Genomic DNA, 18,309 nt, shown 5'->3' on the forward strand with positions numbered 1-18,309 from the left:
TATTCACTTGTCAGCCGCTCTGTATTCAGGGAGAATTGCTTGTAACTGAGGTATTGTTTTACTCCCGCATCACAGCTTATCTGCCTGTGTCCAGGAAATGGCACGCTGCACATTTACACAAGGTTGCATGAGCAAAATATGCTCTACTTCAAGGATTTTTTTTTGCCACAACAAATGGCTTCATAACAAAGTGAAACATTTCTATAGAAAGCTTGAGAAAATCCTGAGCATGTACCGTGTGTGCTAAGAGGCATTTGTCTGCTTCAAATGTAAAATAAAACAATCAATGTTCGACAGCATTTGTGATCCTCGACCCCTTACATAATTAATCACATATTCATTAGTTCTCCGTCTGCATGAGTGAAGGAACACTTGGTGTAGTTTTGCATGTCTCCAGCCACACACGCTTTGCTTTCAAATATCTCTAATATGTATGCAGAAATACCGTTTTTTTCTTCAAATTTCTAAATTACAAGTTGATATATGTTACCAGACATTTTCAGGGCTGCAATCCAAAATAACTCAGAAAATATTAACTCGATATGGCTCCATCTCCTGCAATGCTAATATTTGGCCTGCAAGGATGATAAAATAGCCACAAATGTTTACACAGCAAAAAGCATGTTCTTCTATTTTCTTTAAAATCTATTTCTTGTCTTATCTTTCTATTAATTTACATAACAATTTATTGGCCCAATAATAGCTTTTAAAGTTGCTCACCCTTCTTTATCCTGAGAAAGTAACATGATAAGAAATGAGTGCAGCCACAGAGAGAGAGAGAGAGAGAGAGAGAGAGAGAGAGAGAGAGAGAGAGAGAGAGAGAGAGAGAGAGAGAGAGAGAGAGAGAGAGAGAGAGAGAGAGCGCATTGTCATCATGTTTCACTAAAGGGCAGCTCACATGTGACCCTGCTCACCACCTTCCTGTCTGTCTGTCGATATTTACGTGTATGTTTTTGGAGATGGTGCAATAGTCAATGTCATATCACACCCCACTCGCTCACATATGCACAGACATGCAAGCACATGGACCTCCCCCTCTTAACACACACACACACACACACACACAACAAAGTTTGTTTGTCACAAAAACAACTAAACTACAATATAAAAATCATGCATTCAGAAATTGCACTTGTGAAATAAAGAAAGAAGCACTGACACAATTTAATAAAAAGAATTTGTATTGTCAAACTGCACTACTGCATAACATACACAATACAAGTCATTTACTGACTGTACAACATGCCAATATGTTTTTGTGATAATAATAATAACAAAAATGATGACTATATATTGTATATGTACACAACTCTGTTACAAGTTATATCCGCCACTTGTGTCCAGATAAACAGCACTGACAAAAAAAACCCAAATATGGTCGTCTTCATCTAGGATCTAAAAACCTTGATTGAAAGAAACACAGTCAAACACATCATCAGAATAAAGTACTGTTCCCACTACGGCCGAGATTCGCTGATAAATGCAATAAATTAAACAAGAGAACAATGGAAAAGTTCAAATGTCACCCTTCAAATGTAGGGGAGTCCTCTCGAGGAGGCGGAGATGTGCATCTCGGATGCCACTGCGCGGCTGAGCATGCCTGTCTATTGTATCTCTCATAAATGAGGAATCTTCATCACTCTATTCTTCCATTCATCTATCCATTCATCCGTCCATGCTTCCACCTCGTCTTCAGTACATCCCGGTGGTCTGCAGGAACACTCTGCCCTCTGAAATCCAGAAAGAAATCCAGTCTAATAAAACACAATCACAATTCTATAAGTTATAATGAATGTAGACAGATTATTTAGGTTAGATCACAGTGACTGGAACAGTAGAAAATGCTACAAAGTCATACAATATTGAACATTGTCCCCTATAACCTTGCCCTAAGAGCATTAATAAAAGATTATTATTAAGTAAGGCTCAGTTGAAAGTCTTTTTCGGCCCCTGATCCCTGTTTTTGGCGATAAAACTTCCTGGCACAAAGGAACCACATCCTGCCCTGCTGTCTGACAGACAATTCCCCTTTAAATGATTTATTACTGGGTGTTAATTATGCAAATGATGTCCAAACAAACTCGTCATGAGGACAATTAAGACAGCCGTTAATTAGTGGCCAGTTCTCTTCTTGCTTCACTGACATTCAATTAAAAATTGGCTTTGAACAAGCACGCTGTCTAGTACGGAGGTCCTGGCACGGCGCGGAGCAGAGGTGGGCTGGAACCATGCACTCTTTTGATGAGGCCGGACTAGAGATCACGGCCATTTCTTTCTCTGTCTATTTAAGACGTTACATGTGGGATTGTTTCATTAATGTATCCCTGTGAAGACAATAACGTTGGCAAAATAAATATATTAAACGCCCATCTCCATTAAAATGGTGGCCCCAGTGAACTGCCTCACGCCTCATTTAATTTTGTTCAACTTCTCAGGAGCGGTCTCCCTGTGAAATCTTTCAAAAACCCCTTCCAGTAGACTGGTCAGTTAGGCATCAGCGAGTAATAATGAAATCTGCTGCCCCAGCTCAGTTGATTGGAGCTAAAGAAATCCCCAGCAGCAGGTATATCACAGTTTACTTCACAATTCTTACACTGAAAAGTCATTTTTAATTATCTTTCAGCAACCACAAACTTGGTGCAGTGCCTTAATGTTGATACACTCACTTTCACAGTTAAATACATTAATTCACACTTTCTTTTAAGAACTCGACTCACACTTAAACGATCACACAGTCAGCATCACACATTTCATGTACAACAAATTCAAAACTCTGTAATTAGGTTATTTCCTTTAAGTTGTCATTTGGTGACAGCAGTGACAGCAGCTTTTATCCTTCTAATAATTGCACAACTCCAAAGTTTTTAATGAGAATAAGAAGCTGTTTTCACAGCTACACACTGAGGAAGCGGCATTTGTTTTCTGGACACCTGTACCTTGTACTGTTGCCTTGGTGTCCAGCCTGTTGTCATCGTGATTGCTCCCATCCACGTCCTGGGTCACAGGCTCTGTGTGAGGAGGGGCTGCTGATGATTGATGGCCTGCAATTTGGTCATTCATTAATAAAGACACTTAATTGGAGGCAAATGAACAGTCAAGGCTAGGTTGCATAGAAGACTTGGTGACATTTAATATGAAAATGAGAATCACGTCGGTTGCGAGAACTTTAAGCTCACAAAAAAAAAAAAGCCCCATAAGGAATTCATGATACCTCCCAAAACAGTGTGTGTGCCTGTGTACCTGTGTGTGTGTTGGCAGTGTGCAGCAGGGTGTGCTCTGCCTGATCGCGCAGTTTGACTTCCTCCTCCAAGGCCTCCTGTAGTCTCCTCTTACTCCTCTTCTCTTTCTTCAGGCGCTTCTGGATCAGAACTAAATAGAGAAGAAGAAGAGGAAGAGGAAAAAGAAGAAGAAGAAGAGGAAGATGAAGAGGAAAAGACAAAGGATGTCAAGTAAATGTGTTTTGCATATGAAGTTATTCAGATATTTTTTTAACTTGACTTCATTTGTATCCATTCATGCAGGAATTTGTTGTTTGTTCTGCATTATATTTCTGCTTCCTGAGCATCTTTACAACAGTCTGTAAATAAGCCCAATATGTTAGTGGCTCATGGTTTACTTATACTGAAATTACAGTATACTGTGCATGAAATCAAACTGGATGCGTTCACAGAGTTTACTCTGCTGTTTCATGCCTGCGATGCTTGATGTGGTTCGGCCTACCTCTGTTTTTCTGCTCCATGCTCAGCTGCCTCTCCAGGGTCTCTCTCAGCTCCCTCTCTCGGACCAGTTCCATCTTCAGCTCTGTCCTCTCCATCTGGTCCTGCTTCTCCTGCGCCCGGGCGTTCTCTATGGCAACCCTCAGCAGACCCTGCTTGGAGACACAAAGCCACACATCAACAGGTTACACACTGATCAGGAGCCAAGAGAGGCGTCTGTCTTCTTCAAGCACTTCACGGAGACAACTTCTTACTCCACCGAAAGTAAATATTTCCCTTTAACAACAAAGGCAAAGTGTGTTATATAACTTTCAAAATCTAAATGAATTAAAGTGAGCTGCAGTAAATATAAAAATGTATATATAAAATCATGTAAACCACCTCACTGTAAAATTAAAAGATAAAAATAATTTGACTCAGGCAATGTTGTGGTTTTACTCTGATGTATAATTCCTGGATTTCCTCAGGCAGGAAAAAAAGAGAAAAATAAATATATTTGATTTTAACCTCATGACAGTCAACAATGATCTCTTAACTACACGCTATCAGGTCAGATGAGGTAAAAAAAACTTGTTTTTTCCCCTTTTCTTTCTGTGAAAACCCAGCCGGTGAGAGCTTTCATTGTGACTCTTCTATAACAAAGACATGTAAAATATGAGAAGCAGGTCAGCACATGCCCGTCCCAATTACTGCACATCTTAAATGTCTGCCTCATCTGCTATTTACCATTTCAGGAAATCCCAAAGAGTGGCTCATCTCCCTTCCTATTCATCTCAGAGTATAATAATAATAAAGCCCCAGCAGAGCCTCACCTGGATGTTTGTGAGCAGGGTCTCTATGGAGGACAAGCCTTCCGGGAAGATGAAGGGAGTGTGGTGGAGACCTGCTGGGAGCTTCTGTCCTGCGGGGTAAGATACCCTCTCACAGCCTGACGGGGGTTTCTGGTAGACTTGTCTATCACAGCTCTCCCTGGTTGTCTGAGCGGCCAATGAGCTGTTATCTGGAGGGCAGAGAGACATTTTGATGTCTAGTTAGTTGAATCAGTTTAACACAAAAAGGCTCACAGTTTATTCTACTTTACTTTTGCAGACACATTATACATTATTCTATGACAAGAGCAAATCCAACAAAGAATTGATCCTACGAACGAGTATTTTTTGTGAAGCCAAACGCTGAGAGTCACATTGTTGCACCGGGTAACATATTCCTTCATTACCTCAAACATGGGCAGGGATATTTTGTTGTGAGTCGTTCCTACGTACACATTTCTGCTGCTGGAAATACTAATCTGCGACTGAAAGTAGTCCCCCACAAATGCACAGTTTACTCCTCTTTGAGTAAGGTGTGCTAAAAACTACAGCGCTCAGCTGTTTTAAAAACCATGGCAGTTTAAGAAAAATGAAAGTATATCTATGAGCTGCTTTTAAAGATGTATGACTTCAGCAGGAACAGAGGGGCTGTGGGATGAGTCAGGAAGTATTGGGAGGTGGACGAACGCATTGTTTGGTTTGGTCTTTCTTGGGTTTTGTTGACAATAATACAAATATAGAATACCCCCAGTCTTGTTCTTACTTTCTTTTCTGAAATGAGGACAACTTCAAAATTAATATTTAGGGTAACGAAAATCATTAAAAATCATTTAAAAAAAATCATCCTAAAAGTCGCCTGTTTTTACACCTTATTGTATTACTTACTAGTACTAAAACTGAATAGATGTCAAGGCAGCCGGAAATTTTGTAAAGACAATGATGGAAAGTGAACTGACGTCAAACTGTACTGTATGAATGGAATGCGGTAATATATAACATAAGTTCAAACAAAAAAGTCACCTGTTTTCTGTCTTGTTCGTGCACTTACAACTTAATATTTGATGGATTTCACACTGTCTAAATTTGATATTTTGATATTGATATTTAAATTTGATATTATTGTATGTTATATATAACATACAATCAGTGCAGTCAACTTCAGCATGAGAGACAGAGATTGACCTTTTTCTTCTTGAAAGTATTATTTTGACGTGTGCTGTGTAAATAAAGTTTACATACGGTCTTTTCCTGTGCCACTGACTCATGTTGAAACCTACAAAATGATCATCGTTCCAGCAACAATATGTAATCAAGGGTGAATGCAAATTTCTATAAATACATAATGTCTTGCAAATATATCAAGGCCAACAGTAAATAGATGTTTACACTAATTACAGAAGTCCTGGTTTGTAGTTTTGAAAACATGGTTACCCTTTATTAGATGGCACTCTGCCTATTGATAATGCATCACAGCTTGACATCTCCCATAAAAACAGCTAAGAAGCTGCATTATGGATGACCATCTGTTAGTAAACCTGAGAACTGCGTGTTCCTGATTCCTGACAGTAGGGGAGATGAAGATTAGCCATCTTTTTTTTTTCTTTCTCCATTTTTCCCCCCCCACATCAGGCAGTTTCTCACTTTCTGCGTTCACTGTCATCCGAGCCACTGAGGACGAAGACGTCCTGGGAGTCCGGCGCTTACTGGAGCAGAGACGAGTGTGAACGTGCGATGTGATATCTGGCACTTTTCTCTGTCTGTGACAAATGACAGTGTTTTCTCCACTTAGCTGACCACAGCATCTTCTGCTCCAAATCCACCCACCTCCCCTACACCGCCTCGGCCTCACGTCTTGGCAACTGTCACATTCAAGGTGTTTCACAGATGAGAAGCAATACCACCCCCCCTCCCCCCTCTTTCTCCCCGTTTCTTGCTAAAAGCATTGCTCTGTAGAGAAAGGTAATTAGCAGGTGCTGGCGAGCTCAGCGGAGGGCATCCAACTACACTCCCGTGGCTCACATACAGACACACACACACATTCGTAGCCGCTGAAGTGCGCAGTCAGCAGCGTGGGCTCCCCAGGCTCCTTGGATGTGACTGATCCTTTATTGAGTTACTGTTTTACGCCTACTTTACCTCACACTCACACACACACACACTCACACACACACACGTTTGGCATAAATACACACACACACACACTCACATACACACGGCTGCCAGCTCGTTTGATCATTTACCCATCTCCCTAACCAAGGTCACTGTCTGTTTTTCTCTTTTCTCCCAACTTCATCTCTCTTTTTCCCCTCTCTTATTCCTCTCCCACCCGTCCCCAGGGCTAATGAACTTCACCACGTGAAGACTGCCAGTCAGCGGAAGAGAACAGGAGGGAGGGAGGGAGGAAGAGAAGGAGAGAGACAGACAGAGAATAAAATTCTGCTGATGTTTGGTTAATGGGAGTGAGGTGTCAGGGATGGCCTCTGATCTTTGCTGCATGGATACGTTGTTCAAAGACTACTGAAACAGCACACACAGCCAAAACTGACTCACATACACACACACACGCGCACACACACTCTCAGAGATTATCATACAATGGATTGACAGAATGACAGCGCTGAAGTGCTCTTTGAAACTCTGTTCAATCCACGATAAACCTATCCTGTGATGTTGTAGGTCGAACACAAAAGCCTGCAATCCAGCAAATGTACATGTGTTTCATTTGCATGCAGCAAAATCAATTAAAAATCAATTGCATAAATGCAATATGTGATGCATGGCATTCACGTTGTTGGTGCCATCACTGCTTTGTCAATATGTTCACAGATACCTGACAGCATCTGAAACCTTACCTGGGAGGCCTTTGTGATTTTTAGATTCGATTACTGAATAATGTGATTCAGTATTAGAATACATTTACACAGGCGCGTGCACACACATACAAACTCTCAGTTTCTCTCCCTCGCTCTCTCTCTTTCTCTCGCTGTAGATTTCTGCTGACTGTTTGTCCTTGAGCAGTCCTCATTAAGCTAATGCAAACCTCCCTGACAGAGAGAACCAAACAACTGACGTTGCAGCGCCGTGGCAACGCGGGCCCTAACGACAGGGAGGCGGTCGTTATGCAGATGAGGTCCAGCTGAGAGCACGGGAGGCCGCCTGGCTCGTTAGGCCACGGCCCGGCAAATGGCTCGCTAATGTAACACTGCTTCCTGGTCTAATGGAGCCCTGTTTTGCAGAATTATTTGTCTTTGCTCTCCGCGGGAAGCCAGGGGGGCCACCGACAGCGAGGAGAAGAGGAGGAGAGGAGGAGAGGAGAGGAGGAGGAGGAAAGAAGAGGTGAAACAGTGATTCCTTATTGACCCGTTACCTGAGATATTTCTTTCTTGTCAAACTGTTCGAAAACCCGTTCTCTTTTAAAATAAATAGTGTTAAATAAACCATCACAAACTTGTTTAAACAAGTCTGAATGATGACATGGATGGATAGGATGGAAACCGTATTGACAGACTTTGTTCAAAAGCAATTGATTTGGCAGAGAAATAATCATTACTCATTAATTGTCATTAAATGATTAATGACTTCAACAAGAAATTCTCAGGAAACAGCAAGAACTTGACCTTTGAAGTGTAAGCTGACATTGTTATTCAACAAATTTGAGTAACTATGCAGAGCTCGTTCAAAACAGGCAGATAGCTTGGCCTTCCATTATTGCTGCTTGTAGCTTTCCAGTGAACCGCTCATCCAGACTACTTCACACCCGACGCGGCTAGAGTATATGCGTCACGTGGGTGCGCAAGCTCACACGAACATCAATCTTGGATGTATGATAAGAAGTGGATGCTGGACCCCAAGATGTCGCCTATTTAGTCCTCTGGTAATTGCCCGCTGGCCCCGCCCATGAGTTCCCGCTCAGCTCATATTGACTTTACATTGTGAACCTAGATATAAAAACCTCCATGGATCATAAATAACAGAAAGAGTCATGATTGGTCTTGTTTACAGTTTGAAGTGTCTTGTCAACAGTTTACAGACGTCTCTTTTACAGCGGTGGCCAATGGGGAAAATGCTTTTAGGCCAGAGTTTTTGCTGCAATGCCGCAAGTGTGGAGGGGCTCCATATCTAGTCCTTATCATCAATCCATAACATTTACGGAGTGCAAGTTGTACCCAGCATGCCTTTTGGCGGTGTCACAGATAATAGGGGTCCCCTCTCAATACACCGAACAGTGTTTAATAACGCAATACTAATAAATATGTCCCGAAGAGCTCACAATCGACACTGCACTTCCTTGAGTCCTCAGCAAAACACCCACCAAGTGTGAAGTCGATCGGATGAAGGGTTGACGAGAACATTGAATGCCAGACGTACAGAAAGAGGCTCCTTCCATTTTTTTTTTAGATGTAAGACAATTCATGTCAGACTACAGACATATAAATACAGTACAAGTTAAAAGTTACATTACATTGTTTTTAAAAGAGCAAAGTTCTGCTGAACCAGATCCGATACGGACTCAAGCTATACAAACATAACAGTGACTCTTACCTCTGTCAGCGTGGCTCCTCTTGTTCTCCTTGCTGTACTCCATTGAGGTCCCATCTGTCTCTCTGGCCACATGCGCCACACCAGGAGAGTGCCCCAACACATTGTGCCTTGATGACAGGCCGTCATCATGTGGGTCTGAAACGAAAATGTAAAAAGTCAAAAAGGTCACAACTCAGAAATACCTCTCGGGTATCATTAAAGCTGGAGCATTCGTCACTTTACCACAGGTTAGTACGCACGTGTGGTTTCTGCAGAGCGCTCTGTGTGGGACGGTGAACTGGACACACTGCTGCTGTGATTGGACGACATCTGAGCTTCCTCCAATGAGGGAGAGGGGGACGGGCTGTCGAGCACACGCTCCTACCAAACAACAAGAAATATCGGCTTATAAAGTACAGAACAAACAATAAAAGAAACCACACAAAAAATGTATATATATTTATGCTTCCATTTAATGGCATTTTGAGGATGACTAATTTGCTTAAAAATGAAGATACTGAATTCTGGGTTGGATGATCTTAAGTGAATGCAAGAGAAAAGTTGTTAGATTGTTTAAGACAATACTTTATTTTGGTTACTCACAGTTAAAACTTCATTGGGATTGTGTATCTCTATCTACTGTCTTTTTCTCCATCTACAAGCATAATAGGATTTACCAAATTGGGGGAATTCCAATTTAGAGTCAAAAACAGACATGGGAGTTAGTGCTACTCTGCTAAATTGCTGAAATTGTTTTTCTCCTCCAACGTGACTGAATATAGCTACTGTCTCATAAAGTTATGATGGTTAACAAACTGAACTTTACCATCAAAACTGATGTTTTTCAATCACACTAAGTCCATTTAGTTTTAGCTAATGCTAGATTTAACTTGATACAGCTCTCTTGCATTTGCTGACTGCAGTGCAACGCCAGGTTCTCACAGAAATTGTACATTTTTATGTCATCATAGTTTTTGTATGTTAAAACAGAGGTGTCGAAAAACGTGTCTGGTCCCAATTAGCAGTTTGGGCTTTAGGCAGAATAGAGTTATCCACAAAATCACCTGTAGTCAAAACAAAACTTTATTCTTGTAAAAGCTTTGGAACATATATTGGTATTCTGGTATTCTTTGGTGTTTACAGGAAAATTTGGTGCTCATTACAATAAGCCTCTTAAATCATCTGTGGTACCTAGCCCAGTGGTTGAACAATGCACCGTAAAAATTACGACCGGAGATGGTACTTCCTGCTGCTGACGAGGACTTGGTGTAATGTCAGACTTTGTGAGGACTGACGCTGACAATCTGAAATGTTTGGCAACATTTGTAATCCTTCCAAACCTCCTTTAAATTATTCTTAAGAGTGAAAACACTCCTTTTAAGCAAAGTAGCCAACTTGGCTGAGAAGGTCAGAGTTTCTGTCTAATATCTCAAATATTGATGAACAGATATGGGATTGGCCTTAAGCCCAAGAACAACTGATTACATTATGGTAGTGATCCAGAACTTGGACCCACCACCAGACAATTGACGTTTTTTTAGCCAGAACCATAGAAACGTGATTCTTCACGTATACTGATCAGAAGATCTTGAATTCTAAGGGACAGAAAATACGTCCATGTATGTTGAAAGCAAGTTATTTAATGTAGTGTTAGGTAGCGTAATCTTGTAACAACTATGTAAATAAAAGTCATGAGATAATAAAAGTCATGTCGTGAGATGCCGAGTGTCACATGGACTCTGGTGGTCAGATCCACCGCGCTGACGGTCCTCTGGGTTTCACCTTAATGACGGAGGTGGGGGTCCTGGCGTGGGGCTTGGCGTGGAGGCGCGCCGCGTTGGCCATGCTGGCCAGCGTGTTCAGTCGGTTCATCTGGCCCATTGCCATGGAAACGGAGGCCGGCGCCAGGCTGGCAGGAATCAGAGGATGTGACATCATCATGAAGGGCAACTGATCCAGAACTGGTGTGGGGGGGGAGAATAGAATAACATAGAACAGAAAACAGAGTTATTGAAGGAGGAAGTGCACAGGAGATTACAGTAAGAGTCTGTTGGTTCTCATAGAAGGTCAGACTAGCAGCTCTGTTTAAAGGCCATCAAAGCTGCACTTTACATGCACCCAACATGAAACAGGTCTGCTCTCCCTCTTCCTTCATTTTTGCTTCAGTTGTATTTATCCATCACAATTTAAAAGGCTCTGCTCAGCCCTGTGCCGTGCACTGAACTGACATTTTTTCAAACTGGACTCCAAAGTCATTCCTCTGTGAAGTCAATATTACCTGGATGACTGCTCTGCTTCTAAACCACGACGCGTAAATATGTGTGTGAGCGGTCTAGAGACGTGGAGTGTGGAAAAAGATAAGAGCAGGAGGAGAGAAGGAGCAAATGGGAGGGAGGTAGAAGAGGACATGGCAGAGAGACACTTCCCCTGCTCATTACAACACAAAAGCACAAACGCAGCCTCTCTGGAATTAAAGAAAAAACATCGAACTTTTCTTTCTCGGTGTTCTTGAAGATAACCCAACACATTTTCAGCGGCTCAAACCAAACTCTTTATTATCTTGGCCAATCTGTTGTTCGCACTCCTCTCGTTAACACAGGCATCCACTATCTTTAAAGAAAATCCTTCCTCTCAACAGCACCCTAGTGGGTTGTTGCAGTCCCTCTATTCATGAAACAAACAATCCTGTTTGGGGGGGAGAAAATGACATAAATATTTATCATTTAATAAAAGGAAAAACAAAAACAAAAGAAACACAGGGAGGAAGTGGAACAAAAGAAGCTGATGGCAGTCCTGGTGCTGGGCCAGCAATGCACGCTGGGTAATTATAAACACAAAGGAAAAAATCTTGGACTCTATTCCACACAATTGTCACAAATAATAGAACGAGTGCATGGAAACAAAAAAAGCCTATCCAAAGAGGGGGGATGAAACAGAACAAATAATAGATGGAAAGGAAAGAAAGAGAGAAAAAAAAGAAGAGAGAAAGAAAAAGAAAAGGGCAAACTAAGAAATAAAGAGCGAGGCGTTGACTTTACGAGTCGGGCTCGCCGGACATATGTGCAGTGCTTTGTGCATTTGGCAGATTAGTCTCTCACTTGCCCAGAGCAGAAACCAATCCAAACAAAAGATCTGTCTGAATGGAGCTAAATAACCAGATGCTCCAACAATAAACTAGCAGCCAACTCCAAATATTAAGCCCTGGTTTAGAACCCGGCGCTCCACTTTTGTAACCCCCCCCTCCCCTTTATAATTTCATTTTCACTCTCCTTCTTCTTAACTCTCTTTTCCCCCCTCTCTTCACTTTCTCTGCCCTCCCATCACTCTCTGTTATGTTTCATTAAAAAACATCAAAAGTCAAAGTGCCTCTCTTATGTTTATCCAAACAAACCATTACTGTAAACAAACAGTTACTGTAAATTTCCCAGAAGATCTTGTTAAATGCAGAAATGGCTGCTCCCCGCTCTTCCCCAGCCCATAAGGTGTCACACTCAGCATTTGTGAGTGTGTGCGTGTGTGTAATCTGAGATTGCCTTTGTAGTGGTTAAAGCCCTGGTTGGGGCCTATCCTTCCCATAAGGCCGTGGGTGGCGGTATGGAAAAAACACATCGTTCTTATGTGTGTATGTATGCCTACGCTGTATGTTTGTGTGTGTGTGTGTGTGTGTGTTTCCACTTGACTCTATCATTAACAGTGATTAGGCTTTACAGGTTTATAATGGCTGGTGGTAACCATGCCACCTAACTGCGCACAGATGCCGGCAGTTGTAACGGAGTGTACGCAATGGTAAACAATGCTTAAGGCTGGGAGCGTTTCACAGACACGGGTAGAGAAAAATATTTACTACACACACAGGCACACACACGCAGTCAAAGCCAAAAACATAAAGGTACTAGGCTCAAACATATAGTGATTTTACTTTTGTCTCCTTCTAATTTCTAAAAAAAACACAAGGACAGTTTCTGTCCTAAAGCCTTCGGTATGCGCCTCATGGTGTGTGTGTGTATGCGTCCCAGGTTGATAGCGTATTCCACACAGTTCCCCATAAGCCCTGTCATCTGTCTAAACACACTGATGTCGCTTTAACCTGTCGATAACAGTGGGGGCGGTGCGGCCCGTGTGTGTGTGTGTGCGTGTGCGTCCGTTCCCCCATCGATTGTCCAGCATTTGTCGTTTGCATTCGGGATAGTGAATTAGAGAGAAGACTATTGATTTGGCTTCAGCCTCTCATCTTATTCATCTCTCTATCATCCGGGTGCGCTTGGTCTCGTCCACTGGCGCTCCACTTTTGCTGGCTGCTTTTCCTTTACTGCAAAGCCAGGAATCGGTGCAAAGGAACAGTTTTTAATATCATATGACTAAATATTTTACCGGCACAAGTAGCCAAAGGGATGAGAACACACTGCTTACTTAACTCTGAAATGCAAAGACTTCTCTTCCAGTAAAGCCTGATGTAATGTTACTCGATATGACAGACGAATGCCACGCTGAGCATGACTAACGGAGCTGGTGTGGGTCTATGCTCTCTTGATGTGATGACTAATGTGTGCTAATGATTTACCAGCAATATTTTGGGGGCTGCAGAGTGGATGACCCACTGTGTTTTCTCATCTCACTGAATCCCACAAGTATGCAAACAAATCCAAGCTGAAGGAGATATTCACCGTCTAACAATCTACTAAAACTACAAAAACCTGGTGATAAAAAAAATACATCTCCTCATTTGTTGATGGTTTGGATTACCTGACCCAGATGTTTATTTTCTAACTTCGTCTGAAGAACTGACTCATTGCTGCTGTTTTTGCGTTCACCGTCTCTCAAAGGAAACGGTCTCTCAAAGGATGATGTCACATCCTGGTTTTAATCAGCTTGATTCAGCAGCTGCCCATAAACACAGCTGCTCAAGTCGTATTGACTTGGCATCACAGACATGTACGGACAACAACAGAGCGACGTGTTATACGACCATAGCCAAATATGTCGGACCGACGCTTGTGTGTGTGTGTGTGTGTGAGGACGACTCACTCAGTCCGTGGTTGTGGTCACCGTTCTCTCCGTTTGGCCCGCCATGTTGTTGGTTGCTGTGGTAACTGGCCATGGCCTCCAGCTTGATCTTCTTGGCCAGGGCAGACAGATCTGAGAGGGAGACAGATATATAGAGAGAGAGAGGAAGAAAAAGAAAGAAGAAGAAGAATCAATAAGCGGCAGATCAATGGCCCCGGTGGAGGATTAGAGCAGTGGGTAGGCAGGAGGTTGTCATGGGAAGACAGAGGCCAGCCATTCATTGTGACTGCACCGCTGCACCGGCCATTTAGTCTGCCGGGGAATCAGCAGTGATATGAACAAGCCAAGACATTCATCTCTCCCACACAGGGACATCACATCCCACAGCACACAGGGCAACACTAACCGGCGGCAGCAGCTCCACCTTTTAGCCAGAGAGCACTTCTTTTGTCAGTGCAAATTAAAAGCATTAGGGAAAAAAAAGTAAAGATACTTTTTAATAGGGGTTGTGCACTTTTGGATATTAAGAAATGGAGAGTGACAAAATGTGGCAGGAGGGCTGAGCCACATTTTAATTTGTGTCTTGAACCCCAGAAGGTAGTTTGACCCTCAGATCAACCTTTAAAAATCCCTCTGATGCCACAGAAAATCAAATATCCCCCGCACTAATACAGACAAACACGGGAATTACTAAAGTTAGACAAACCCCACAACTGTGCAAACACGACTTGAGGAAACGCAATCAAACCATAAGTCTTAATTTCCTGATCTTGGATACATCTGAACATTTGCAACAAACTGAGCTGCTGAGTGCTATGTCTTTGTTACACACGACGGGTTTTTCTGCTGTGAATAGTCTGTCCGTCTAAGACGTAGACAACCACAACAAATTGCTCCTTTTCTTCTCATCTTCTCTCTTTCTCGTTCCTGCCCTCTTCCCTGCTCTCCTCCCATCCTCTCTCCTTACTTTACCTTTTCAAATGTCAGCATCACAGCGGGACATAAGCCACCGTGTTGCGTGTGTGTGTGTGTGTGTGTGAGTGCATGAGGCGAGAGAAAGAGACTAAGGAGGATGACATCAAAGATTTTCCCTGCCTTTTACGCTCAAATGTCCTCCCGCTCTCTGTCTCTTTCTCCCCTCTCATGTGGCCAGCTCTAATCAGTAGCGCTGACATTGCTGCCGTGCCCTCTCCTTTTGGTGGAAAAAGACTCTTTTCCCACTGAGAAAGATGCTCTTGAACACTCACGCATGCACAACACACACACGTATACACACACACACACACACACACACACACACACTCTCAAGCACCTTTGAACAGTGAGAGGAAGCGGAGCTAACAGAAAATGGCTTCTTTTGAGGCAGGGAATGAAAAGATCAGGTTGCAGTGAAGAGCACAAAGCCAAGGGCAACTTTGAGAGCGGTGAGGTGCCGACAATTACTTTTCTCCCTTTCTCTGTGCTACACACACGCACTCACACACACACACACACACACACACACACACTCAAACACACTGTTTGTCACAAGAACAAGCAGCACTATGGCCTTAAGCAGGCAGTTGACTAACTGTTCAAATATACAAAACAGACTCTGACATTACAAATAATAGATTTTCCTACATTCAATTATTTATGCTCGTCTTTTCACCTGCTCATACATTAAAAATAGTTTAATTATCCTACAACTTCATAATTCAAGAGACAATTAATGGGCTTGAGTGTCGTTTACGCAAGAATAATTTTTAGTCACAACCAAATTAAACATTTGAACTCCTGTTTTTGTATTCAAACAGGACATTTTAAAGCAGAATAAAGGTGATTTCAAAGGCCTATATATCATGAATCTTGCTCAACTTTGTGTACTTATAATTCAAGAAAAAAAAAAAGGCCAACTTGCAAGTTATGAGTTGTTTCTCGAGTGTCAGCAGTGTGTATGCTAATCTTAGTAATCAACACACAGGTCGCCTCCCAGAACCCCACCTCCTCACACTATTGATGATGGGTAAAAATGTATCATTTTGGGGATCTGCAGGAAAAGTAGAAAACCGCCAAATCCTGTGTCTGTCCTGCATAAGCAACCTGCTCTTTTCTCTAAACCGATGGCAGTAACTCAGCTGGCTGCCAGGTTGCTGCTTTCACTTTCCGACAGCTGAAAAGAGAACAGAATTTGAACTTTGCCAGCAGCTCCTCTGAGGGCTGGAGCAACAATGTGTCACTAATTCACTGTTTAAAGCAGCTCGTGGAGCCAAAAGAGGGATTCCCACTTTGACTTCTGTACAGTTCTGAAGAATTACAAACCTTGACCTTATGGAAAACGAAAAGGGGGATTTAGAGAGTCAGAGAGGCTTTTCTCCCTTTAATGGATCTTTGATACAGAATACACTGGCAAGTCAATTGACTTGTTTTGAGCCAAGTGACTTTTATCACCAAATAATATATGAACTGTGAAATAGCAAAGATATCAATTATACATTTAATATTTAAAAAATGCATTAAATTAAATGCATGTATTTGAGTCAAACGAGCAAAACAATTTTTTCTGATCAATTATTTTTGATATTGACACATAAATCTTTGCACTGAAGAACTGAACCTAACTACATGTGTCAGTCACTGCAATTTGTGTTCCAAACCAGGAACATTTCTAATAATATATCTACTTCGCGTTACATTGTGATTTGGCGAGAAAAAAAGCTAAATTAAAACACAAATTAAAGATTAAAAAAACAAACATTTGTCCTCACTTTCGTGGAAAATATATTTTGGAACTAGAATATGTCCAACTTGTCAATTTCAGATGCACAGTGGACATCATAAGTATATGGTGTCAGATATTACTACTCTCAACAGTGGTTGTTTAGTATGCGTGCCTGTGGTATTGTTTCTACTGTACACATTGTGCACATAGGTATATGTGCGTAGTGAGAACTGGGTGGTCACCTGCAGGAGGTATGATCCCAGCATGCATCAGACCGCTGTGGGACAGCATGTGGTGAGTCCCGCCCTCTGTCACACTCTGCAGCCTCTTGGGCGGTCGTCCCGGCCTCGAACTGCAGGCAGAAAACACAGGATAACATTAGTCATTAGGCACTTTAACACTTAATACTCCCTCCCTTTTTTCATGCTGTGACTGAGATGGGCTTGGTTAGAGAAACTGCCCCTCAGTCTGTAAACCTCTGCTCCTGCTGAAGTGTCAACAAGCAAAACACTGAAACCTGAGCGGTTGCAGGAAGGCTTCTGTACAGCAAATCTGACCTCCCTGTGGATACGAGCAAGCAAAAAAGGAGTTTCCCTATGGCATCAATAAAGCACCTCATTACGGTTCAGCTTACTCATTCATTTGTTTGCTTATTAAATGTGTTTGCTTGCCTCCTTCCCTCAGCATCCTTTCCTCATTTGGTCATTCCCTTTTTTTCCCGCCATGTCACAAATTTCCTCGATAAAGGCTGCGACTACAAGCAGATTCACATGGTTTGATTGAGCCGGGCATGCTCAATCAATCCTGGAGGAGGTATGTGAAAAGCTGTCAGACATCACTTTGGCTCTGACTAAACGGTGTGAATGTCCTGACAGGGGAAATGACACGGGCCACATCAGGCTTAATGACAAGCAGGGCAGCTCATCTCCTTTCATAGCAACCTGACATTGGATAACACATGAGTGTGTGGGTGAGTATATGTGTCTGTGAAGTGTGTGTGTCTGATATTAAAAGACAGAGTCAGTGAAAGAGGGGGGAAAGAAGAGGGGAAAGAAAAACGCATGATAGAGGACAAAAGAATCAACAACAATAAAGATGAAAAGGGAGATGGAGGGAAAGATGAGGAGATGTAAAGTGAGAGGAAAATAAACCTATAGAGGGAGAGTCCGAGAGAGTGAGAAAAGGTGGGGAAGTAGAGTAAAAAAAAAAAGGGGGAGAGATGGACTAGCAGCAGCTTCCTAGCGTGAGGTGTCTTTGAGCAGATTTTAATTAGAATCTAATCCAGCCGTCATTAAGGCCCCATAAACGAAGCTGTCAGTCAGGAGATTAATGGCACCGCATTTGCATATTGCATATAATTCATCAATTACCCGGCAGAAAGGACCAATCCCCTGTTGACACACCCACTGGCTGAGAAGGGGGGGGGGGGACAAAAAGACAGAAGGAAAGATTGGGTAGTCACTAACTGTGGGAGAAAAACAGGTAGCTTGAGTGCGTGTGAGCGCACACTGGTGTGTGTGTGTGTGTGTGTGTGTGTGTGTGTGTGTGTGTGTGTGTG

At 42.4% G+C, this 18,309-nt stretch overlaps 1 protein-coding gene across 3 annotated transcripts in view; it reads right to left on the minus strand.

The window, feature by feature from the left end:
* Positions 1–1,163: 1,163 nt before the first annotated feature.
* Positions 1,164–18,309, minus strand: part of dachc (dachshund c) — a 21,634-nt gene continuing 4,488 nt past the window's right edge. The window contains exons 2-11 of one of the 3 annotated variants that reach the window (XM_031876583.1): positions 16,994–17,103; positions 14,072–14,182; positions 10,829–11,007; positions 9,307–9,427; positions 9,068–9,202; positions 4,529–4,716; positions 3,721–3,868; positions 3,241–3,369; positions 2,937–3,041; positions 1,164–1,754 (exon numbers count right to left, since the gene is read on the minus strand). In XM_031876583.1, coding sequence (XP_031732443.1) covers positions 1,693–1,754; positions 2,937–3,041; positions 3,241–3,369; positions 3,721–3,868; positions 4,529–4,716; positions 9,068–9,202; positions 9,307–9,427; positions 10,829–11,007; positions 14,072–14,182; positions 16,994–17,103 — 1,288 coding nt within the window. In that variant the 3' untranslated portion in view covers positions 1,164–1,692. Of the gene's footprint in view, positions 1,755–2,936; positions 3,042–3,240; positions 3,370–3,720; positions 3,872–4,528; positions 4,717–9,067; positions 9,203–9,306; positions 9,428–10,828; positions 11,008–14,071; positions 14,183–16,993; positions 17,104–18,309 lie in introns of all 3 variants that reach the window. The other 2 variants (XM_031876591.1, XM_031876575.1) reach the window with 2 other exon arrangements.

The sequence above is a fragment of the Anarrhichthys ocellatus genome, unplaced genomic scaffold (genome assembly GCF_004355925.1).
Source record: "Anarrhichthys ocellatus isolate YVR2014 unplaced genomic scaffold, GSC_Weel_1.0 scaffold3, whole genome shotgun sequence".
Classification (NCBI taxonomy): Eukaryota; Metazoa; Chordata; class Actinopteri; order Perciformes; family Anarhichadidae; genus Anarrhichthys; species Anarrhichthys ocellatus.